The 23,622-nt window shown below is 51.4% G+C and overlaps 3 protein-coding genes and 2 long non-coding RNA genes across 14 annotated transcripts; 1 reads left to right on the forward strand and 4 right to left on the reverse strand.

Annotated features, from left to right (window-relative positions):
- Positions 1–160: 160 nt before the first annotated feature.
- Positions 161–8,789, forward strand: trim2b (tripartite motif containing 2b). Its single transcript, XM_078105987.1, has 14 exons — positions 161–290; positions 2,703–3,273; positions 3,373–3,521; positions 3,883–4,063; positions 4,140–4,399; positions 4,493–4,631; positions 4,717–4,902; positions 5,321–5,516; positions 5,610–5,713; positions 5,829–5,996; positions 6,139–6,307; positions 6,463–6,533; positions 6,620–6,760; positions 6,843–8,789. Exons 2-14 carry the CDS (start codon positions 3,175–3,177, stop codon positions 6,993–6,995), a joined length of 2,016 nt encoding a protein of 671 aa, XP_077962113.1. The 5' UTR covers positions 161–290; positions 2,703–3,174; the 3' UTR covers positions 6,996–8,789.
- A 1,000-nt stretch (positions 8,790–9,789) lies between these two features.
- On the reverse strand, positions 9,790–13,676 carry LOC120823029 (L-amino-acid oxidase-like). 2 transcript variants are annotated; one of them, XM_040183085.2, is made up of 8 exons: positions 13,546–13,676; positions 12,665–12,723; positions 12,359–12,579; positions 11,910–12,022; positions 11,531–11,732; positions 11,337–11,405; positions 11,107–11,243; positions 9,790–11,012 (listed from the first exon to the last, which is right to left on the reverse strand). In XM_040183085.2, exons 2-8 carry the CDS (start codon positions 12,693–12,695, stop codon positions 10,226–10,228), a joined length of 1,560 nt encoding a protein of 519 aa, XP_040039019.2. In that variant the 5' UTR covers positions 12,696–12,723; positions 13,546–13,676; the 3' UTR covers positions 9,790–10,225. The 2 variants fall into 2 exon arrangements, with proteins under 2 accessions (XP_040039019.2, XP_077962116.1); XM_078105990.1 differs by lacking the exon at positions 13,546–13,676 and adding an exon at positions 12,898–13,054.
- Positions 13,677–15,566: 1,890 nt separating this feature from the next.
- LOC120823128 (Fc receptor-like protein 6) lies at positions 15,567–23,344 on the reverse strand. 9 transcript variants are annotated; one of them, XR_013468234.1, is made up of 9 exons: positions 23,196–23,334; positions 23,011–23,085; positions 22,609–22,863; positions 22,246–22,488; positions 16,578–16,703; positions 16,337–16,462; positions 16,099–16,174; positions 15,885–15,975; positions 15,567–15,683 (listed from the first exon to the last, which is right to left on the reverse strand). XR_013468234.1 is itself a non-coding variant. In XM_078105998.1 (9 exons), the coding sequence occupies exons 1-8, from the start codon at positions 23,239–23,241 to the stop codon at positions 15,929–15,931; spliced, it is 972 nt and encodes a 323-aa protein (XP_077962124.1). In that variant the 5' UTR covers positions 23,242–23,334; the 3' UTR covers positions 15,567–15,683; positions 15,885–15,928. The 9 variants fall into 9 exon arrangements, 3 of the variants coding, with proteins under 3 accessions (XP_077962124.1, XP_077962123.1, XP_077962125.1); XM_078105998.1 differs by having other exon boundaries at positions 16,106–16,174; positions 23,026–23,085; XM_078105997.1 differs by having other exon boundaries at positions 16,106–16,174.
- LOC144410281 (uncharacterized) lies at positions 16,836–18,858 on the reverse strand. Its single transcript, XR_013468236.1, has 2 exons — positions 17,085–18,858; positions 16,836–16,988 (listed from the first exon to the last, which is right to left on the reverse strand). It is a non-coding gene; the product is annotated as an uncharacterized LOC144410281 (long non-coding RNA).
- On the reverse strand, positions 21,685–22,124 carry LOC144410282 (uncharacterized). Its single transcript, XR_013468237.1, has 2 exons — positions 21,934–22,124; positions 21,685–21,837 (listed from the first exon to the last, which is right to left on the reverse strand). It is a non-coding gene; the product is annotated as an uncharacterized LOC144410282 (long non-coding RNA).
- Positions 23,345–23,622: the final 278 nt, after the last annotated feature.

Here is a 23,622-nt window from a genome sequence, read left to right on the forward strand (position 1 = left end):
CATCACATCACTGATCTACAGATGAACCAATCGGCTTCCTCCTCTTCTCCTCCTCTTGCTCCTCATTGGTGGATGCTGGAGCAAAGGCCCGATGCCCAACCCCCCCCACCCCCACCCCCACCCTGCACCCGCCTTCCCCCCTTCCCTGGTGCTGCTGCAAGCTGCTGGTGTTGCCGTGACGATGATACCCTCCCTCCTCCCACACTGAGCAGAGGAGAGGCAGCAGGCAGGACGCTGTCATGACGCGATGCTTCAGGCTGCAACACAGACCGTCGCCTCAGGACAACATGGTGAGCGCGGCCTTTGCTTTTTGGGGTGGGGAGTTATGGGGGAGGGAGGCGGGTTGAGAGGGGAGATGGATGGACAGACGGTGGAATGTTTGGTGATGACAGTAGCATCTGTAGCATGGCGTGCTTTTCCCTGAGGAAGGAGGAAGGGAGGAAGGATGGAAGGAAGGATGGGAGGAAGGATGGACAGATTACAGGATGAACCAGAGTAAGAGAGAGAAAGCAGACAACTCAGCAATAGAACACATTAAAGTGTGTGCGTGTGTGTGTGTGTGTGTGTGTGTGTGTGCATGTGCATGTGTGTGTGTGTGTGTGTGTGTGTCCGGCCCGTATCTACACTGCATGTTAGCATCCTGTGAGCTAGCAGTAACAGGAGGTACGTCACGTCCGTGATCAGATCCACTCAGACCGGATGGATTACTGAGCAGGGTTATCACCGGGGGGGGGGGCACAGTTCAGACCCCCTCCATGAAGAGGTGATACTCATTATTGGAGAGCGGTCTAAAGGACTACTAAAGGGACACAGAAGGTCCAGAAAGATGCAAAGTGATGCAGGACGACTGCACTGAGATGCAAAATGAGGAGAGATGCAAAATGAGGAAAGATGCAAAATGAGGAAAGATGCAAAATGAGGAAAGATGCAAAATGAGGAAATATGCAAAATGAGGAGAGATGCTAAATGAGGAAAGATGCTAAATGAGGAGAGATGCAAAATGAGGAGAGATGCTAAATGAGGAAAGATGCTAAATGAGGAGAGATGCTAAATGAGGAGAGATGCAAAATGAGGAGAGATGCAAAATGAGGAGAGATGCAAAATGGCTGTAGGGAAAGCTACAAAATACCAATAAAGGGAGAAGGCGTCTCTCTGCCATTAACAGGCTGTTTGATGATCTCTGTGTGATGAGTTTGGTAACAACAGTTAAGAAGCAAAGGAGAGAGATTTAAACGCCCACATCGCATGACTGACTGGCGGATGAACCAATCAGCTTCCTCCTCTTCTCCCCCTCCGGCTCCTCATTGGTGGATGCTGCAGCGAAGGCCTGATCGAGGCCCAAATCGCCCCCACCGGTTCAGCCTGGTGCTGCTGCAAGCTGCTGGTGTTACTGTGACGATGATACCCCCCCCCCCCACACACGCACACACACACAACACACACACACACACACACACACACATTCCAATAGAGATGGATTCATTTGTTGTGAAGGAGAAAGAACGACAGAAAGGATTCACTTGTCTCCAGCTCTGAAAGTGACACAAACAGACACCACAATGTCACAAGACACACACACACACACACACACACACACACACACACACACACACACACACACACTGCCTCACTGTCGCCCCATAATAATGCGCATTGTACTGCAGAGCAGCGTAGAATGGAACGGAAGGGTAAAGTAGACTTTGTGTGTGGAATGTCTGCGTTTGTCGTTTTTGTGTGTGTGTGTGTGTGTGTGTGGGTGTGTGTGTGAGGCTGCTGAAGTTGTGTATTCTGAGCAGAATAATTCGGAGGAGGGGTTCAAACAGGATTACACAGATCAGAGGAAACTCATCTCTGTAACGACTCATAATAAGACATTTAAATATACATTTATATCATTTAAATTATATTTGCATGTATATATATATATTTTTTTTTTTTAATAGACAAAAACTATTTGTGATTAGTTTGAAATTAGATTCCTTAGGTGTTATTTCTGTCTCACTAAACTTCATCCATGAACAAGATGCATTTAATGGAATAATTATTATTATCTGACGTTCAACTTTTCACCAGTGGAACAGTTTCTATTTCTCTCTTCATCACAACAAAGCGCACACGACTGCTTTGCCTTATATACAGTATATATACATATACGAATATAAATGTATATGTATGTCCTTATATACATATCCTCCCCGTGCAGTCGGTTACCATGGAAACCACCTCTCTCCGTCACTTAGAAGACATTTTCTGTGACCTACATATTCTGCTCCTCCCAGCAGCTCTTCACCCGCCTCCAGCTGTTCTGCCCCCCACCCCACCCTCGTCGGCCCCTCCACCTCCCCACCCGCCACCCACCACACCCCTGTCGGTGGATCGTACCATCTGCTCCCCAGGGTGTGCTCTGATGTGGAGGGGGCGTGTTTAACACGCAGCAGCATTAGCACGTTAGCTAAGATACACTCATAAAATCAACTACAGTCATCTGAGCTGCAAAGAGCAGACAGAGTTTGAACAGCCTGTTTGCTCGGGGACCAATAGGAAGGCAGCGTTTTACCTCGGAGGTCCTCGCCTCCACCTCCGTTGATGGTGCAGGTGGGGTTCTCGTCACGTTCACCCCCCCAGGGCCCCTGGAGGTGATCCCTCCACCCCTCATGTGTTCATCCACGTCGTTCATCCTCATCCCTCTGTCTTCTCCGCAGGCTCCAGTCCTCCGTCTGAACCCCCCCACGAATCACACCAGCCAGGTCTGATGCCCCCCGCGAGACCTGAAGAGGATTAGACCGCTGCCACACTTCTTCCTGCTCTGTGCTGAGGGGGGGGGGGGGTAACTTTACTGATGTCATGCTGGGGGGAGTTGAAGCCTTTTACCTCCTTGCAGCAGAGAGATAAAAGTCGGATGAAAAACTAAAAGAAACCGCTCAGAGATCATTGCCCACCTTCACTGAGCCGCGACACGTGCCCCCCCCCCGCCCCCCCTTCACAAGGGCTTCGTTTCAACGCCCCCCCCGCCTGTCCGATGGAGTAAGGTGTCAGATCCAGGGGGGTTTCTCCCAAAAGGAAGCGCCGTGAAAGGAGAACCTCGGCCCCCCGGCTGCAGGTTGGGATAAGGGGGCGTGTTCTGAGCCCCCCCCCCCCCCCCCCGGAACCCCCCCTCCAGGCAGCCGCCCGCTGATGGAGGCCCACCAACACTCCCCAGAGAGCAGCAGTGAGGAGTGCACCGTCCTGGAGGCGCCGCCCGGCAAGAACGCCTGCCCCCGGCACGCAGGGAAGGTAGGGGGGCGACCCACCACTTCCTGTGGGGGGGGGCGGGGGGGGGCACATGAGCAGCTTTCCCATCTCCCCCTCTAACTGCACCCGATTCCTCCGCAGGGGGCCGAGCTGTTCTGTTCGGCCTGCGAGGTTGCGCTGTGCGAGGACTGCGTGCCGGACCACGAGGAGCACCCTAAGGTGCCCCTCAGCCGGGCCCTGGAGCAGCACCGCAGCAGCCTGCAGGAGAGGCTGGGGGGGGTCCAGAACAGGTGGAGCTGCTTTAGACTCACACATTATTTAATATAAAACAACTGTGTCGATCCTCAGTGTTTGATTGGCACAGAATGGCCCATGTGACCTTCAGATCTTAATGTATAAATACATGTAAATCTTCACTCCTCAAGCCAGCAGGTCAGTGGTTCTTCACCCAAATGGTTGAACTAATATCCTATTTTGTTGGTTAGTTTCCACTCAGCCAAAGAGTAACTAAAGCTGTGTAATACATTAAGCATTAAGTCACATGAAACCATTGAGGCATGAATGACCAATGAGATGTGACAGTGGCGCGAAGGGGAGGAGCTAACATCAAGTGACCGTCTCCCTTTTTCCGTCCCATATTCGTCCCTGCAGACTCCCTCAGATTTCAGACGCCCTGTCCTTCGTTAAAGAGATCCACCAACAGCTGACCAATCAGAGAGCTTCCATCGAAGAGGACATCCAGTCGAGCTTCGAGGATCTGCACAAGCAGCTGGATGTCAGGAAGAGCGTTCTGCTGATGGAGCTGGAGGTCACGCACGGCCTCAAACAGAAGGTGATCCTGCTCCTGATCTTCATTGTCTGTAAGAGAGGAGCCTAAATAACAGAAACAATCTGTGCCCCGGCTCCAGGTCCTCCAGGCCCAAGTGGACAGCCTGGTCCGCGGAGAGGGGGACCTGGAGGCCTCCTGTTCCCAGGCGGAGGAGGCTCTGGCCGGGGAGGCGTGCGTGGCGAGCCTGCAGGCCGAGCAGGAGCTGCAGGAGAAGCTGGGCGAGCTGGCCGGACTCGGCCTGCCGTGTCAGCCGGAGGAGAACGACCAGCTGGATCTGCTGCTGGAGACGGACGGGCTGAGGAAGTCGATACACAACCTGGGGACCATCGTCACAACCAGGCGAGACAACAAATAGTCCTGCCCCTGCTATGAAGATGTCTTTTAAGTTGACACCACCTGACTGTCCTGCATTTCCCTCCCCCTCTTCCTCAGTGCGGTGGCGTGCCAGAGCGAAGCCATGGGTGCTGGCCTGGAGCAGTGCATTGTGGGACACCCTGCCTCGGTTACCGTGGTGACAAGAGACAAGTCAGGGGGAGCCTGCAAGACCGGCAACGCGATCCTGTCAGCTGAGGTTGTTTTTTTACACCCCGTCTCCAACAAAGCGAACCTCTGTGGGCACTCCAACGGGAAATAACGTTCTTCATGTGTTGGACCAGGTCTTCACCCCCGATGGAAGCATAGTGGACGGTGAAATAGTGGACCACAAGAACGGGACTTATGAGTTTGTGTACACGGTGCCGAAGGAGGGCGACTTCTCGTTGGCTCTCCGTCTGTACGATCAACACATCAAGGGAAGCCCCTTCAAACTGACCATCAACAGGGTCTCGGAAGCCGAAGTCGAGGTGGGTTCACCGAAGCTTCGTCTTTCACACCATCTTTGTACCAAACTCGTCGGTACAAAGTATCCTCCAGCTAAGGAGAAGGTGTTTAAAGCTGCCACACTGGAAGGCGGGAGGCGGAGGGGGGTAAAAGAAAGGCAAGCAGCGTTAATAACCGTGATAACGGTGTGTACTGTGAGACGATGCAAAACAGACCATAAACCATAAAGCAACTCCACCAAAGTGTTTGTAAAGGTCACTTCAAGGTTACAGGGTTTCATATTTGTCATTGTACATCATTGTCCTCTTGATTCTCCTTGAAACGGGTCCTGAAGTCCATTCTTTTTGCAAACCTCCCCACTCACCACACGTAACAGTTCCAAAGTCCTGCTGGGAAAGTTTATCAAGTTTACACATGAACTAAACACTTCTCCATCTCCAGGTGTCCCCCTCCACCACCACGGCAACCAACTCGGCGGCCTACGCCACCCCGTCCACCGGCTCCTCCGAGGGGGCGAAGAGACGAGGAAAGTCCCCCGGCCAGAAGAAGAAGGGCTCCAAGAGGGCCAGCAGCGCCCTGGGGACCCCGCGGCGCAAGACCCAGAACCCCATCGAGGACGACCTCATCTTCCGGATTGGTGCGGCTTTTGGAAGCTCCGGCTATTCTCAAAGCTTTGGCACTCAGAATTGTACATTTTGAAGCTTGAAACGTCGGATTCGACTCTCTGCAGGAACGAAGGGGAGGAACAAAGGAGAGTTCACCAACCTCCAGGGAGTGGCGGCCTCCTCCACGGGCAGGATACTGATAGCCGACAGCAACAATCAGTGTGTTCAGGTAGAGACCTGCTCGCCTCTTCTCCAAAAGGCCGTTGGAGGCTCCGCACTTGGTAAATGTAGGTTTAGAAGTCAAGGTCTAAACCTATGACCTCACCATTGTCTCCCCACTCTAGATTTTCTTAAATGAGGGGGAGTTCAAGAGTCGCTTTGGCGTGCGGGGGCGGTCGCCAGGGCAACTGCAGCGTCCCACGGGCGTGGCGGTGCACCCCAGCGGGGACATCATCATCGCCGACTACGACAACAAGTGGGTCAGCATCTTCAACAGCGAGGGCAAGTACAAGGTGGGTGCACCGGAGGGGCTTTGGGCTTCAAAGTGATCGATTGAAAACTTCATTCATGTTTGAATCATATTCCTGATGCACGAAAAACTCCCTTGTCCCACGTTTTTCCGGTTCTTCGTCCTCCGTATTTGCCGTCCATCAGGCGAAGCTGGGCTCCGGTAGGCTGATGGGGCCGAAGGGCGTGTCCGTGGACCAGAACGGTCATGTGATCGTGGTTGACAACAAAGCGTGCACTGTCTTCATCTTCCAGCTGACCGGCAAGCTGGTCACCAAGTTTGGTAGTCGAGGCAACGGGGACAAACAATTTGCAGGTAGTGTTTGTAGCAAGAGACTAAGACCGACGCATCGTTGTTACAATCAAACAGATTTGTGTGTTTGCACTAAAACTGTTGAAATGTAAGTTAAAGTGGCAGAAGAGTTGGTAAAGCACATCCTGTTTGGTTGTGTCTTTGCTGCTGTCCTGAAGGTCCACACTTTGCAGCAGTGAACAACAACAATGAGATCATCGTGACTGACTTCCATAACCACTCTGTCAAGGTCAGTCAACGAAGAGGTGATCCCTTCAGTGTCCTCCAGCAGGACCTGTCCCCGTGCAATCCTGATGTATCGCTGTGTCCTGACAGGTTTTCACCCTTGAGGGAGAACTGGTGTTGAAATTCGGCTCTAACGGGGAAGGAAATGGCCAGTTCAACGCCCCCACCGGAGTGGCTGTGGACGTCAATGGAAACATCATCGTAGCTGACTGGGGCAACAGTAGAATTCAGGTACATCCAGGGTGCAGAGACCCCCACCCCTCAGGGCGCCATAGTAAGAACGATGCTTCTCTCTTTGTTGCGACTCCTGCAGGTGTTTGACGGCAGCGGCTCCTTCCTCTCCTACATCAACACGTCGGCGGACCCCCTGTACGGACCCCAGGGCCTGGCCCTGACCTCCGATGGACACGTGGTGGTGGCCGACTCCGGCAACCACTGCTTCAAAGTCTACCGCTACCTGCAGTGATGGAGGCCTGGGCGGAGAGGCGGAGAGGCGGAGGGGAGGAAGGGAAGACGGGAAGAAGGAAGGGGGCAGGTGTTGGAGAAGAGAGATATGGTGGAATTACAACTCGACTTGGATGGAAGGACGGGTGGAGAGGAAGCAGGGACGCAAAGAGAAGAATTAGCCACAAATACATCATCAGACCACAATGAAGTTTTGACAACTTTTGGAAAAAGCATCATTAGAGTATTCGTCTAAAGATGAAACAGGATGAGGGAGAATGGTGGAACCGAGATGGTGCTTTGAACTAAAGGAGGACGAGATCATCTGATGAGGACAGAACGATGGAGCTCGTCAAAACTGAGACATATCGCGGAGAGACCAATGAGTGACGCTGATTCTTGATGTCTGTCAAAAAGTCTCTTTCTCCCAGCTTGACGTTTAAAATCAGTTGAAGGGAACGAAAAGCTTTCGAAAATAAGTGAAGAGCAACTAGAGGTTACAAAAGGACACGACACCAACGTCCTGGGAAACCACCGCTTCCCAAACACACCTGAGTGGATGGAGGGTGAAGACATCGAGAAGGTAGAAGACGTCCTCTGAGTGTATGAATTAAGATTGTTTTGTAATGTTCTGCTTTCTTATGTTGGATGTAACACGTATGTAAATACTGGTCAGCGAGCTGAAAAAGGTCCACGTCTTAGTTTCACATCATTTCTCATCCCAGGTGATTACCACACATTTCCTGCATGGCTTTTTCACCATAAAACTACGTCTGCGCACAAAGTGATGAGCGGTGACCGACTCTCGGAGGGGTTCGTGGCGCCCAGCAGGGAGTCTGAGTTCACCTGTACATCAAACTGCATTGTTTGTTATTTGACTAAGACATTTCAGGCTGGTGCCCATTGATTGTACATCGTCTGAATAAGGAATGTTTCTTTACTTTCTTTCCGTGTGCTCGTATACTTAAACTCTGAGCCAACAGGTCCAACATTTTGATTGGCTGCTTGTCAGCGACCAGCAGCATGATGCTCGGTTCAATATTTCTTCCTGAGGAATTGGATGCAAGGAGGGAAAAGAAATCTCTGAATCTACTTTTGTGAGAGTACCTTTACTAATGTTATTGTAGAATGTTGGAATCAGGAACAAAGGGACAAAGAATGTTTTTCATTGATTTTCCCACGTCTCACACACACGGAAGGACACGAGACGTCACAGAGCATTCAAACAGGTACTTGGCAAGAAAAGCATTTAAATGAGTCCCGGATGTTTGTGGCGTCCTGACAAGTTTACAGGTGATCGAATAGTAAACCTGATGGATGTTATTACTTCTACTCATTTATTTTTAGCCATTGTGATCCTCATAACTTGATTGTGTCCCACCGTGTGCATCGGAGTTCTCAAGTGCCCATTATATTTCTTCTTTTGTACATTCTGTCTGTTGCGTTGGATCGAAATACGATTGTTAGTGTTTGATACGTTTTATACCGTTTCGAGTGGACAAATCTACATTTCCAGTTTGGTTTCATCGTTTTTTTTGTCAAATGAAAGTTGCTATTCCGTGGAGGCAAAAGAATCCAGCTAGCCAGTTAGCCTGTTAGCCAGTTAGCAGGTAACGCTGGTTAGCATTAGCATTTTGACCCCAGCCAAAGGAGGCCAGCAGACATGGAGCCATTGGGGCCACACGGTGTTCAGACGCTGCAGCAAAGTCCTCAGTTGTTGTTTCGATGCTGAATGCAAACGTCGCTCAGCAAAGACAAATCAGAATAATAACAAGTGCATGTTCAATGAAAAAATAATAAACTACAATGAAAGCTGCCAGAGTTCATGTTGTTTCCATTATTGAGCTGAATGTACGAGTGTTAAAGGTTCTCTGACTGTTGAAGCATGAAATATAACAAAGGGATCTTCTTCCTTTATTGGTCGACTGAATCAGATCCGGTTCGAGTTTAAAGGTCAATTTAATTTAAGCTTAAGTTGATGAGATGGAATTCTCCTCCTCAGTAATCTGGGTTTGAAGTGTATTGCAAACATAAGTAAGAGAAAGTAAAAACATCAAGTGGGGAAAAATAGAGTAAGAAATAGGAACACGTCACATTTTCCATGATAAATATTCACACGGACGTCTGAGCGCTGACAGCGTGACTTCAGTTTCCTGTGTATTCACACACACTCGCCACTAGAATAACGCATCGACCCTCCATGGCAGCCGCTTGTTGTGGTTTGGTCTTTAAATACTCGCTGTGTTCGCTCGTCTACGACAACGTCTCGTAGCAAAAGACCTTCAGGGACAAAAGACAAAGCGTCCAATGAGCTTTCAGAAGGGAAAAGTGACACGTTGGATCACATGTTCACGGCCCGTCGTCATTTAACGCATTAATTAGAGAGCACAGGCTGCTGTTTAGTACGTTTAGTAAATCAATAAAATAATCATTTAGTCAATTCCGGGACGACGAGGAGTGTTTCACATCAGGCAGGTTTGAGCCTAACTAGCTTGTATATTAGCAGAGCTCAACAAGAGGGCAGGCGAGCTCAGACCTCATGTGACACATGAAGTCACGCGATAGAATTTGAGTTAATGATTTTCAGATGTGGGCTCAGCAAACAACATAAACTTCCCAGTTTATATGAAACCGTCTGTTCCTGTTGTTACGTTGTGTAACAGCTGTCTCTCTCTCTGGGTTCACTACTAACAATGACTCTTTGTTGGCATTACTTTAACTACTACTTACTACTTAACTAATTACCAAATCCAGAGACTCTTAAAGTTTGTGTCCAGACTTGAACTACTTGTAAAAAAGGACTCCTCCACGGGGAATTATTGAACAACTTAGTATCATTTTATTTAAAGTGATGAGCCTCACTCATCAAGAATACAAAAGCAGAATCATTGTATATATATATATATATATATATATATATATATATATATATATATATATATATATATATACGGTGAAGCTTTGGGAATGATTGATGATGATTGAAGAACTGCATAGATACTTGTTTGCCTTCCACTCCTCCTGCATTGTAACGGATCAGACACACAAACATCACCAGTTATTCCATTTCAAACACTGGTTCTCACCCCGTGTGGTTCACTGACATATTGAAGAACATCTGACCGTCTCTTGTGTTGTGTGGGTTTAATTACTGTGTGACTTGAATGCTGTTGACATAATAAACAGTTTCATATCCAGTCGAACGAAGAACGGTCCCAGCCAGCCTCCCTCTCACAGCAGGAGGGTCGAGCGCTAGAGCTCGTCGTGGTGGCTTCTGGGTGGGTCCTGGTTGATATTGGTGGCGGCCCTGATGGCAGATTTCATGGACGTCTCGATCCAGGCGTGAGGGAAGGCCGTGTGCTCCCCAGCAAAGTGCACCCTGCCTTCACGCTTGAAGAGCTCCTTGGAATACTCCAAATGCTGGAAGGGCGTGAAGAGAGCGAAGGCGCCCAAACTGTGGGGGTCCACGCTCCACTTCTTCACCAGCACCCCTGTGCACAGAGGCCGGACCTTCTCCCCGTGGATCTGTGCCAAATCTCTCAGAGCCAGCTCCTTCAGGTCTTCATCGCTGGCACCCAAGAGGAGGAGGGAGTCGTCGGACCAGGTGTAGGAAGCCAGGAGGACGCCGATGGTCTTATTGGTCGGGAAACCGTGGCTGGGGTAGTAGATGTAACGCGAGGGCCCGTCGGTGATGCTCTTTCCCCCCCGGATGCCGTCCTTCTCCCAGAACCTCTCGCTGAAGGTGAGCAGGATTTTAGTGGAGCTTTCATAGTGGACCCCTCTCAGGACTTCCATCTTTCTGATGGAGAGAGGTGGATCAAAATCCATGAAGAGGGCTGCTTTGGCTGTGGTTGTAACCAGAACAACGTCAGCAGAAAGGTCAGTCAGGGGGGCGCGGTGGCCCGTCTCATACGAGACAATTACACCCTCGTGCGATTGGCTGATGCGCTTGACCTTAGAGTTGAGCAGGATGGGGACGTCAAGGACAGAAAGGAACCCGTTGGTCAGGCGATCCGACCCGCCGGTCACTTCGTGGTACCTGGAAACAAGGAACGATTTTGAGTCTACGACACATGGTCAGCGATGTCAGCTCTGTGTGCTCCATGCGAATGTGTTGGATCTCCTGTTCGTACGTGGTGCTGTCGCTGACGTCGCTCTGGATGTAGATCATCTCAGTCAGCGCCAGGTGCATGAGGCTCTGCTCGTTGAGCAGGTCCCCGATCATCCTCACCGCCTCTGGACTCACGCCGCCTTCCTTCATCAGATACTCCTGTGGAACAAGACACACAAAGTCCTTCCGTCTTCAGACCAGGTCTAATATGCTCTACAGTCCCAAACCCTCGGGGTCCTCTTCGGGATTTACCTTCACAGAGTAGTGGTCGTACTTCCGTAGAGCAGCTGCGCAGCCGTGCGCCTTCACTTCATCTTTCACCTGCAGAGAACATCTAGTGGTTTACAGCGGTAGCTTCGCACACACAAGCCTCGGATCACTGCAGGACATAAACAGGCAGCCACGCACTGACTGTCCACCGTATCCGTCCCAATAACACTGAGTACCTTCTGCAGAGCGCGCTGCAGCAGCTCGTCGGCGGACTTCCCCCTCTCTCCTCGGGGAACTTTATACTGCAGGATGTCAGGGTTGTTTTTCACCGCGTACGTCCTCTTCAGCAGCCCGTGGACCAGGTAGAAGGTGTTGGGGTCCTCCATGTTGAACTTGTTCAGCTTCACTCCCAGCTTTGCAGCAAACTGGCGGACGATGCTGTGAAGAGACGACGCCGGCTGAAGCATTTCCAGTCCAAGTGTAGAGACGTGAGTCACTTCACGCTGACGTTCTCTCTGGATGAGAGGATCCATACTCACGTACCGCTGCTCATCTCCCCAACAAGGAACAGCTCAAACGTGTTGCGTCACACATTCAAGACGCAGTTTCACTCACCGATGAGAACTTGGGATCCTCATGGCTCCCAGGTCGGCATACCAGCCCTCTTCTTCATTCCTGTGGGTCTCCACCCGACCTCCAACACGACCACTGGACTCCAGTATGGTCACCTGGGCGAGACAGTCAATGAAGCGCCATCCCTGATTGGAGGAGCAGAAGCCACGGCTGCGTCCGTCGTTTAGCTTGTGTGATTCTCTGCTGTAGTAAGCGAATAAGAAGAACCTCGTACAACCCAATTTGATAAAGTCCTTTTCCTTAAAACTGGCTCATTTACACTTTTTTTTAAAACCTTTTGACGTTTTACCTTTTGCATAATAAAATGCAATGACAAAGGTGGAAGAAAAGAAGGTCAGAAGTGCCTCCTGCTGCAGTGACTATCAACAGATTTCTGTTTGTTTTCGATCGCGAGACGTCGGCCCTCGATGACGTCCCCCTGCAGCAGGTACCTGGTGTCCCGCGTCTTGCAGGAGCTTGGCGGCGGTCAGTCCGGCCACGCCGGCCCCGACGATGGCGACGCGGTGAGAAGTGTTGCAGTGGGGGAGGCCGGTCTTGGCCGTGTGCAGCAGCTCGTCGTAGTCTTTGTCCTTCAGACACTGAGCCAGATGTTCCCCCAGGCCGGCAGCGCGGAGGCTGAGCTGCAGCGTGAGCAGCAGCACACCGACAGCAGCTGGAAGCACAAAGAGAGGAGAGTGACTGCTGAAGGCCGATGACTCGCCACAACGAGAAGAAAGAAGAAAATCACATGTGCTCACATGATCTCAGCACACGTGGATCCATCAGCATCGGGAAGCTCGTTTCAGAAACAGAAAGTCTGCGGGACGAGAAGACAGACCGAGACACTTTCACTTTCCTTCATGACTCCTGTTTCTGTGGAAAAGGCGACTGATGAAGACGCCTCTGTCTCTCTGTGTGTGTCTGTGTGTGTGTGTCTTTGTGTCTCTGTGTGGGTCTCTGTGTGTGTGTCCAAACACTGGTGCTCACGTACCATGCTGTGAATGGATGGGGTCCAGCTTACATCCAGGACCTGGTCCAACCCGACACCCCGACCTCTGACCTCTCCGCTCTGCATGTGATAAACTGCTTGTTCCTCCTCACTGAGAGCAAAACACTCCACTAGATCTCCACTCTTTGCTGTCCTGCTCCTAAATGGTGGAAGGAGGTTTCTGAAGACATCAGGACCACAGAGAGCCTTCACATCTTCAGACTAAAGACACACCTCTTCAGACTCTACCTCCACTAACACACTAACTAACTGCAGCACTTACATTGGACTTATAATGGTTCTTATCTACAGCAAGTTGTACATCGGCTTATTTGATGAAATCACACTTTATTGTTTCTTGTTCTTCTGAGTTTGTGTCCTTATGGTTAAATGTTCTTGTTGTAAGTCGCTCTGGATAAAAGTGTCCGATAAATGACGTGTGATGTGATGTGTGTGTCTCTGTGGAGGTGCATGAGGTAGACAAACATAAACATTGTTTATATACATATATATATATGTATATACATATATATATATATATACATATATATATATATATATATATATATATATATATATACATACAAGTGTATATACATACATGTACATGTAATTACATGCATATATGTGAGTGTAGCGTGATGTTCCTACCTTCAGTGCGGTTGAAGTCACAGTGCCCCACTGAGTTGCCCTCATCCTCTCTTTTAAGCCTCAATGCTGGAATGTTTCTCTCATCTGACCAGCTGGACCACAAAGGCGGACTTTTCTTTCTTTCATCAGCGTTTGGTTTTCAGTTTCATTTCTAATCACCTCTTTCGACATTATCAGTCCCACATTACGGAATCTTTTCTCCAGAAAAGTTAATGAAGGAAGTGCAGAAATACTTTTTAATCAGAAAACAGTCATTCTTCTTCTTCTTCTTCTTCATCTGTTAACCACATCTGTCATCCTCGAAGCACCACAAACTTTACATTGCGTCTCTGAGGAGCAACTGGGACTACTTTATCAATGTGTTGCATCACAATCCAAAAATGAATATTAATAGTAAACTTGAAAAGAAAAAATAAATAAATAATAATTTGCCAAATGTAACAGATAAACAGCTCAGATTGTCTGCGAAAGGAAACTTCTCAGATACCCGCTTTATACCCGCTTCATACCTGCTTCATACCCGCTTCATACCCGCTTCATGCTTCATACTCGCTTCATACACGCTTTATACCCGCTTCATACCCGCTTTATACCCGCTTCATACCTGCTTCATACCCGCTTCATACCCGCTTCATACCTGCTTCATACTCGCTTCATACACGCTTCATACTCGCTTCATACTCGCTTCATACACGCTTCATACTCGCTTCATACACGCTTCATACTCGCTTCATACCCGCTTCATACCCGCTTCATACACGCTTCATACCCTCTTCATACTCGCTTCATACTCGCTTCATACCCGCTTCATACCCGCTTCATACACGCTTCATACCCGCTTCATACATGCTTCATACACGCTTCATACCCGCTTCATACCCGCTTCATACCTGCTTCATACACACTTCATACCCGCTTCATACACGCTTCATACCCGCTTCATACACGCTTCATACCCGCTTCATACCTGCTTCACACACGCTTCATACACACTTCATACCCGCTTCATACACGCTTCATACCCGCTTCATACACGCTTCATACCCGCTTCATACACGCTTCATACCCTCTTCATACTCGCTTCATACACGCTTCATACCCGCTTCATACACGCTTCATACCTGCTTCATACACGCTTCATACCCGCTTCATACACGCTTCATACCCGCTTCATACACGCTTCATACCCGCTTCATACCTGCTTCACACACGCTTCATACACACTTCATACCCGCTTCATACACGCTTCATACCCGCTTCATACACGCTTCATACCCGCTTCATACACGCTTCATACCCTCTTCATACTCGCTTCATACACGCTTCATACCCGCTTCATACACGCTTCATACCCGCTTCATACCTGCTTCATACCCGCTTCATACCCGCTTCATACCTGCTTCATACCCGCTTCATACCTGCTTCATACTCGCTTCATACACGCTTCATACACGCTTCATACCCGCTTCATACACGCTTCATACCCGCTTCATACCTGCTTCACACACGCTTCATACACACTTCATACCCGCTTCATACACGCTTCATACCCGCTTCATACCCGCTTCATACCCGCTTCATACACGCTTCATACCCTCTTCATACTCGCTTCATACACGCTTCATACCCGCTTCATACACGCTTCATACCCGCTTCATACACGCTTCATACCCGCTTCATACACGCTTCATACACGCTTCATACACGCTTCATACACGCTTCATATACGCTTCATACACGCTTCACACACGCTTCATACACACTTCATACCCGCTTCATACCCGCTTCATACACGCCTCTATGCGATGATGAAGCGCTCTACTAAAGAGACACAGACCTTTGACTCTCTGGCTCCTCGTCCTCGGCCTCACGTTGCTTCTCGTTGGCTCACTTCCCTTTCTCACTTTCACACACGTCGTACGTGCAGTCGTCAGCACGACTGACAGGCCGACGGCCTCGTGGTTTACTCAATGCAAGCGGCGGTGAGAATGTCCCCGTGGACAAAGAACCATCGCAACACATTCCAAGGAAAGATACAACTTTATTTAGTTTAAAACAGTTTTATAAAATGCTTTAACGGAACAGCTCCGTGTGGTCGAAGGAACCTTCTCAGTGTTTCCTTCTTCAGTCAGGAGTCCCTGTGAGACACACAAAGGACAAACATGTCCTAAAGACGCACATCTTCACGCCTTTAACACCCAACTGAGTATCTCTGATGTTTCTTTCATGAGAACACTTTCTAAATTGTCGGCGTGTTCTAAATGCGATCAGCGTTCAGTGTCCTTTGTGTTGTTAACTGACATGCGTGTGTGGGACAGTGAGGTCAGTGCGTTACTGACCCACACAACCCGTGTGTACTCTAGCGAGAGGCCTGCTTCCTGTTTCACTCGGCCTCGTGTTCCTCGTGTGGTTCCATAAGAGACGCTTTAGCTGCACAGACGCAGCCGCACACATTCAGACAAACCCGCCCTCAGAAATAGTCCCCGAGTTTCTCTTCTGCCGGTCGAGTAAAGGTCGACCTGAGCAGCGAGATTACGCGCTCGAGAGAATTACCTCCCACCGTTGTTGAACTTTGAGACGGCGCTGAATGTCTCCTGGATCTCAGAATAGTAAGAGGCCTCTGTGTTCACTGAAACAGATCACAACCACAGATGAGCCTTTCACCAGCTACACATCTGTCTGAGCATTGAAACATCAGGATGCACATTACTGGCATGTTACCACACATATGTATATATATATATATATATACATGTATCTCTGAAGACATCGATCTACACAAAGTCCTTACGTTCGATGCTCCTGGGGGTCATTTGCATTGGTTCATAACACACAGATGAAGTGTGTCGTGCTGCGATGAAGGAAGGTTGGTGTCCATCACCTGGTTGAGGAGACGAAGCCTGGGAGGGGGGGGGGTCTGGTCCAATGATATAAAAAAGCATTAGTCAACAGGAAACCTCTGTTAGCTTCCACGCTAAGCACATGCAGGTCCCAATAGTCCCAACAAAGCCCCCCCCCGCTGTGCGTCGTTCCTCCGGGGGCTGCTCGGCGCTTCCAGCGTTGCAGAATCCCAACCAACAGCAGCAAAGCCACGAAGGAAACCCCGACACCAATGGCGAGCAGGTGGAGGGGCGGAGGGAAGGGATGAGGCTCCTCAGCTGGAGGGGGGGTGGATGTGCAGAAGATGAGAAGATGAGAAATATCTGCTTTTGGACTTTTGATGTCGCTGAATCCATTCTGAGACCTAGAGTGTCACGTATTGCCTCCACTGGAAAAGACCCAAACGCAGATTTGTTAGTCACCATGTATTTTATTCGTGAAAAGGAGGCACCGGACTAGGAGGTGACGGGGTGGTGACGGCGGTCCCGGATTCCAGAGGTGGGGGAAAAACAGTGAGCGGGATTCCCGGGGAGGTGCGTGGGCCATGCGGCCCGTTCAGGTGCCTGGGTGAAAAGAGGAAGACAGGACACTGGTTAGTTTTAGAACAGCGGCCTCTGACTTCTTGCTGTTCTTCGACCTGAGTTATCGGTCTGACTCACAAACAAGACTAACAATCCGGCGGGGAAGAGGCTTCGGGGCCGCTCCTAAATACCTCCCCTGATTGGAAGGCAGCAACAGGTGGGTGATTGTGGATGAGACGCAGCTGGGCCCTGCTCTCACCTCCGTGCTGACGTCCGGCCCCCTCGAGTGCTGGTTGGTGCCAACACACCGACGCCTCCTGAGGGTGGCGACCTGACAGTACCCCCTCTCCGACGGGTGTCTCCAGACACCCCACCAGGCCTGTCTGGCCGACGGCGATGGTAGTCCCTCACCATGACGGCGTCCAGGATCTGGCGGCGGGGAATCCAGCACCGCTCCTCTGGACCAAAACCCTCCCAATCCACTAGGTATTGGGTTCCCCGGCCCCGGCGTCTGGAGTCCAGAATCCTACGCACTGTGTAAGCCGGAGCACCGTCAATGATCCGTGGTGGGGGGGGTCGCGGGGGAGGGGGCAGGAGGGGGCTGAGGAGGACCGGTTTAAGACGGGACACGTGGAAAGTGGGGTGAACACGAAGGGACCTAGGTAACTTCAATCGGACCGCAACCGGGTTGATGACCCCTTCAATTACGAACGGGCCAATGAATCTCTGAGACAGTTTTCTAGACTCCGTCCTCAGTGGAAGGTCTTTAGTGGACAGCCAGACCTTGTCACCTACTTTGTAGGTCGGGGCGGCCGTCCGGTGGCGGTTGGCATGCCGTTGGTAATGCTCAGAGGAGCGGAGCAAGGCCGCGCGGACTCGATGCCAGGTTCGGTGACAGCGACGGATGTGACTGTGTACGGAGGGCACGGCGATGTCTCTCTCCTGGGATGGGAAAAGGGGAGGTTGATAGCCGTACAAACATTGAAAAGGGGACATACCTGTTGCGGAAGAGGGCAAGGTGTTGTGCGCATATTCTGCCCAGTAGATTTGGGAGGCCCAGGACCCGGGATTAGCAGACACTAGACATCGAAGAGATATCTCCAGTTTCTGGTTAGCTCTCTCTGCCTGACCATTGGTCTGTGGATGGTATCCCGAGCACAGACTGACTGTGGCCCCAATGGCCCTACAGAAGGCTCTCCAGACAGCCGAGGAAAATTGGGGCCCCCGGTCCGAGACCAGGTCACAAGGCAACCCATGTATGCGAAACACCTCCTTGACAAGGATAGAGGCCGTCTCCTTTGCTGACGGGAGCTTGGGGAGTGGAACGAAATGGGCATACTTGCTGAAACGATCAACCACGGTGAGTACAACTGTGTTACCTTCTGACGGGGGTAGTCCGGTCACGAAGTCCAGTGCCACATGAGACCATGGGCGTCGTGGTATGGGCAGGGGGCGTAAAAATCCGACGCTAGGTCTATTAGATACCTTATTTTGTGCGCACACTTGGCAAGCTGCGACGTATCCCTTTGTGTCGTCAGCCATGGTTGGCCACCAGAACCGTCTCCTTAGAAATGCCATGGTCCGAGCCACTCCGGGATGGCACGTCAGCCTTGAGCCATGAGCCCACTGCAGGACATTAGTTCTCACATTATCTGGCACAAATAGCCGGCCCGGAGGCCCATTACCTGGCCCCGGGTTGACTCTGAGGGCAGAGGTTACCTCGTCTTCTATTCTCCACAGGGCTGCCCCGACCAAGCAGTGTTTGGGGACGATGGTGTCCGGCTCTCGCCCCTCCTCCTCTCTGGAAAACACTCTAGATAGGGCGTCTGGTTTGGTGTTACGTGATCCAGGTCTGTAAGTCAGGGAGAAGGAAAAACGTCCAAAAAACAGGGCCCACCTGGCTTGACGTGAGTTGAGGCGTTTCGCTGACCGGATGTACTCGAGATTCTTATGGTCTGTCCAAACCACAAACGGTAGTTCCGCACCCTCCAACCAATGACGCCATTCCTCTAGGGCGACCTTGACGGCCAGTAGCTCACGGTTGCCCACATCGTAATTGCGCTCGGCCGGGGACAACCGACGCGACAAGTAAGCACAGGGGTGGAGCTTACCGTCCGTCGCGGTGCGTTGGGATAACACCGCTCCCAGCCCCACGTCAGAGGCATCCACCTCGACAACAAACTGCCGGCACGGATCAGGTTGGGCAAGGATGGGAGCAGACGTGAACCGCCTCTTGAGTTCCCCAAACGCCCCCTCTGCTTCTGGGGTCCACACGTAGGGTTTGCTACAGGAGGTAAGTGCAGTAAGGGGAGCGGCGACACTACTGTAATCCCGAATAAACCGTCGGTAAAAGTTAGCAAACCCTAAGAACCTCTGAAGTTGCTTTCTCGTGTCGGGCCTAGGCCATCCAAGAACTGCCTCCACCTTAGCTGGATCCATCCTCACCTGTCCCTCAGAAATGACGTAGCCCAGGAATGAAACAGTGTCGGCATGAAATTCACATTTCTCCGCTTTGGCATATAATTTGTTCTCCAGGAGACGTTGTAGCACCAGGCGGACATGTTGAATGTGTTCGGTGGGGTCTCTAGAAAATATGAGGATGTCATCAAGATACACAAATACGAAACGTCCCAACATGTCTCTGAGCACGTCGTTAACCAGCCCCTGAAATACCGCTGGGGCATTAGTCAATCCAAACGGCATGACTTGATATTCAAAATGCCCCAACGGTGTGTTAAATCCTGTCAACCACTCGTCTCCCTTACGAATTCTCACCAAGTGGTATGCATTACGCAAGTCTAACTTAGTGAAGATTGTGGACCCTTGAAGTGCATCAAAGGCCTCGTTCATGAGTGGTAACGGATACTTATTCTTGATGGTTATCTCGTTTAAACCGCGATAGTCAATACATGGCCGGAGGGAACCGTCCTTCTTGGTGACAAAAAAAAAACCTGCTCCCAATGGAGACGAAGAGGGACGGATGAGCTCGGCGGCGAGCGACTCCTTAATGTATTTCTCCATGGCTACCCGTTCCGGTTTAGAGATGCTGTACAGACGACTACTGGGGAACGTGGAACCAGACTTTAATTCAATCGCGCAGTCGTACGGGCGGTGAGGTGGAAGTGATGAGGCCCGATTCTTACTGAAAACCTCCCCCAGGTCATGGTAGTCAGTGGGGACGAGGGATAGGTCAGCCGCGCATTGGGTGGATCCCTGGCTGTTCTCTAGTCTCGGACTTGCAGACCGCAGGCAATGAGCATGACAAAACTTACTCCAGTTGGTTATCCTAGCCTCTGGCCAGTCGATTACCGGATTGTGTTTAACCAACCACGTAAGTCCTAGAACGATCGGAATCTTAGGGGAGGAAATAATTAACAGGCTGATCTCTTCCTGGTGGTTACCTGAAATAAATAGCTTAACGGGCTCGGTTCGGCTGGTGATCCTGGCCAGCAGCCTGCCGTCAAGAGTAGCAGCCTCAACAGCCCCCTCCAGAGGAGTGGTGTTGAGGCCCAGTTGTCTCACCACATCAGCATCAATAAAACTGTCGTCTGCCCCAGAATCGATTAAAACTTGAAATCGAAAAGACTGACCTTTTGTTGAGAGCGTGGCGTGCAGTGGTGCTCTGGGCCGGGGGTTGGGAGATATGGGTACTTGGCTCGCTAGTATTCTCTCCACATCTAGCGAGCCCTCCTGTTTGATGAGCGCCGAGGACAGGAGGAACGGTAGTGTCCTTGTAGCCCGCAGAAAAGACAGCTGTTGTTGTCAAACCGGCGCCGCCGCTCCTCTTCGTCAAGGTGATATCGGCCTAGTTGCATGGGCTCATGCTCGGGCCTCTCTTCATTGTTGGTCCCCGCTGGTGATCTGGCGTTGTACCTGGGAGGTCCCCCTCCAACAGAATATGAGGTTGCTACCCTTCGGGGGAGGGGTGACTCGCTGCGCCTCCTTTCTCTCTGTCGCTCCCGGCATCGGTTATCTACCCGAATCGCCAATTGAACCAGATCCTCTAAAGTCTCTGGTTCAGGGTATGAAACCAATTCGTCCTTGATCTGGCTACTTAATCCGTTATAAAAAACAGATTCTAAGGCCTCATCGTTCCATCCGCTTTCAACGGCTAGCGTCCGGAACTCAATGGCGTAGTCTGCGACGCCTCGGGTACCTTGCCGCAGCGCGTGTAGTCTCTTGGATGCGTCTCTACCACGCACTGGGTGGTCAAATAATTTACGCATCTCTGAGGTGAACATTGGGTAGGTACTTGCCACATTACTCTGTGTCTCCCATACCGCTGAGGCCCACTCTAAGGCTTTTCCACGTAGCAGTCCAATCACAAAAGCAATCTTTGACCCGTCCGTGGCGAATGAAGTTGGTTGTTGGTCGAAGACCAACCCACATTGTAGTAGGAAGGCTCGACAGCTGCCGAGGTCGCCATCGTACCTCTCCGGGGTAGGAACCTGTGGCTCCCGATGGTAGGGAGGGACTGGCACTGGCGGTGTTTGAGCAGGATCTGGAGCCGGAGCCGGAGGACCAACCGGGGCGCTGAGTCGGTGTTGTATCCCGGCGACACTGGTTGAGAGCTCCTGTAGTCCCTTCATGATCTCCTGAAGTGCTAGGCTGTGTTGATCTAGCAGGGCTCCTTGATTGGTGACGGCCCCGCGGACAGATTGTAGATCTGCTGGGTCCATGTCTTTGGCCGGATTGTTCTGTCACGTATTGCCTCCACTGGAAAAGACCCAAACGCAGATTTGTTAGTCACCATGTATTTTATTCGTGAAAAGGAGGCACCGGACTAGGAGGTGACGGGGTGGTGACGGCGGTCCCGGATTCCAGAGGTGGGGGAAAAACAGTGAGCGGGATTCCCGGGGAGGTGCGTGGGCCATGCGGCCCGTTCAGGTGCCTGGGTGAAAAGAGGAAGACAGGACACTGGTTAGTTTTAGAACAGCGGCCTCTGACTTCTTGCTGTTCTTCGACCTGAGTTATCGGTCTGACTCACAAACAAGACTAACAATCCGGCGGGGAAGAGGCTTCGGGGCCGCTCCTAAATACCTCCCCTGATTGGAAGGCAGCAACAGGTGGGTGATTGTGGATGAGACGCAGCTGGGCCCTGCTCTCACCTCCGTGCTGACGTCCGGCCCCCTCGAGTGCTGGTTGGTGCCAACACACCGACGCCTCCTGAGGGTGGCGACCTGACATAGAGATCTGTTCTCAGGCATCGCGTCCGCCTCCCACCAGGTTCTTTCACGGACCAATGATACTTCTACCAGACTGGGGGACCTGGACCTGCACATGGTGCCGAACGTCTCACCTCTCACCAGCAGCCAGCTGGCGGGGGACGTCGCCCCGGACAGGCTGCACGCGTAGAGGCCTTCGTTGGACTTGGAGACACCGAGGATGGTGATGTTCAAGGAGGAGCTGTTCTCCATCAAGCGGCCGTCTTTATAGAAGTCCGCTGTGAGGGAGGAGGTCCCCCGCTGACCCCGGCAGCTCAGCGTCGTAGCTTCTCCCGCCGCCACGGGGAGGACGGGACTCTCCAGGATCACCGGACCGCCTGAACAGTTTCAAGGTGATGGAACGTTAACGTGAGCCCAGGTGGGACATAAAAGTAGGACAGCGTCACTGCGTCACTGCGTCACTGCGTCACTGGTGCGCTGGACAGCGTCCAGCGCACCAGTGACTGTGATGTTGACAGAGCCGGTTCTCGCTGCTCCCATCTCACACCAGTACTCCCCAGTGTCTCCCTGGATGGCATTTGTGATCCTACAGGCTCCTGTGGACGTGGACCAGTGAGGAGAACATGTCCCGACTAGACCTCGGATCCTCCTCATCACTCTCCACCCAGTCAGGCCCTCCAGTCCCTCACAGCTGACGGCGAGCGGCTCGTATTCGAAGAGCTGCCGTCTGTTTGGGTCCACGCGAGGAAAAGCTGCGTCCAGGAGAAGCACAAGCGGTTCCACCCACTCATTGGCAACTTAAATCGGTGCTCTCCAAATGTTACTTGCTTATCTAGTGGTACTTCCATGTGTACTAGTACTCCGGTATCGACTAACATGAGACTAAAAATGAAACTCACATCGACGTTCCTTACCAGCTTTTTGAGAACAACTGACGTGATCTTGTGCGAGCAGCAGCAACATGGCAGTCCTCACTGTGGAGAGGACATGTTACATGTCACATTACATGAGTGTAACATGTTAAGAACTTAACACGCGTGACTCCATCACAACAGAGAACACTGCTCATTAGATATGAACTCACTCAGAGATGTGACCTCCATGCTGTCCTGCTGCTGCTGTCTGAACATCACAGCGAGTACGTACCCTGTGAGGGAGAACCTCCTCCTCCTCCTCTTCCTCCTCCGCCTCCTCCGCCTCCTCCTCCTCTTCCTCTTCCGCCTCCTCCGCCTCCTCCTCCTCTTCCTCCTCCTCTTCCTCCTCCCCTTCCTCTGCTGCTGACGTCTGAACATCACAGCGACTACGTACCCTGTGAGGGAGAACCTCCTCCTCTTCCTCCTCCGCCTCCTCCTCCTCCTCCTCCCCTTCCTCTGCTGCTGACGTCTGAACATCACAGCGCTGACTACATACCCTGTGAGGGAGAACCTCCTCCTCTTCCTCCTCCTCCTCCGCCTCCTCCTCCTCCTCTTCCTCCTCCTCCTCTTCCTCCTCCTCCTCCTCCTCCTCCTCCT

Source organism: Gasterosteus aculeatus, chromosome 7, assembly GCF_964276395.1.
Source record: "Gasterosteus aculeatus chromosome 7, fGasAcu3.hap1.1, whole genome shotgun sequence".
In the NCBI taxonomy this organism is placed as follows: Eukaryota; Metazoa; Chordata; class Actinopteri; order Perciformes; family Gasterosteidae; genus Gasterosteus; species Gasterosteus aculeatus.

Excerpts from the sequence above, each read along its gene's own strand:
- trim2b (XM_078105987.1), top strand. The coding sequence starts at position 3,175 with ATGGAGGCCCACCAACACTCCCCAGAGAGCAGCAGTGAGGAGTGCACC. Across the intron at positions 4,632-4,716 it reads ACGCGATCCTGTCAGCTGAG|GTCTTCACCCCCGATGGAAG; the intron begins GTTGTTTTTTTA and ends GTGTTGGACCAG. Across the intron at positions 4,903-5,320 it reads TCTCGGAAGCCGAAGTCGAG|GTGTCCCCCTCCACCACCAC; the intron begins GTGGGTTCACCG and ends CTCCATCTCCAG.
- LOC120823029 (XM_040183085.2), bottom strand. The coding sequence starts at position 12,695 with ATGCTGATGGATCCACGTGTGCTGAGATCAT. Across the intron at positions 12,580-12,664 it reads TCCACGTGTGCTGAGATCAT|CTGCTGTCGGTGTGCTGCTG; the intron begins GTGAGCACATGT and ends TTGTGCTTCCAG. Across the intron at positions 11,013-11,106 it reads GACGTCAGCGACAGCACCAC|GTACCACGAAGTGACCGGCG; the intron begins GTACGAACAGGA and ends CCTTGTTTCCAG.
- LOC120823128 (XM_078105997.1), bottom strand. The coding sequence starts at position 23,241 with ATGTTCAGACAGCAGCAGCAGGACAGCATGGAGGTCACATCTCTGA. Across the intron at positions 22,489-22,608 it reads TGTCAACATCACAGTCACTG|GCGGTCCGGTGATCCTGGAG; the intron begins GTGCGCTGGACG and ends GAAACTGTTCAG. Across the intron at positions 16,175-16,336 it reads GACCCCCAGGAGCATCGAAC|TGAACACAGAGGCCTCTTAC; the intron begins GTAAGGACTTTG and ends GATCTGTTTCAG.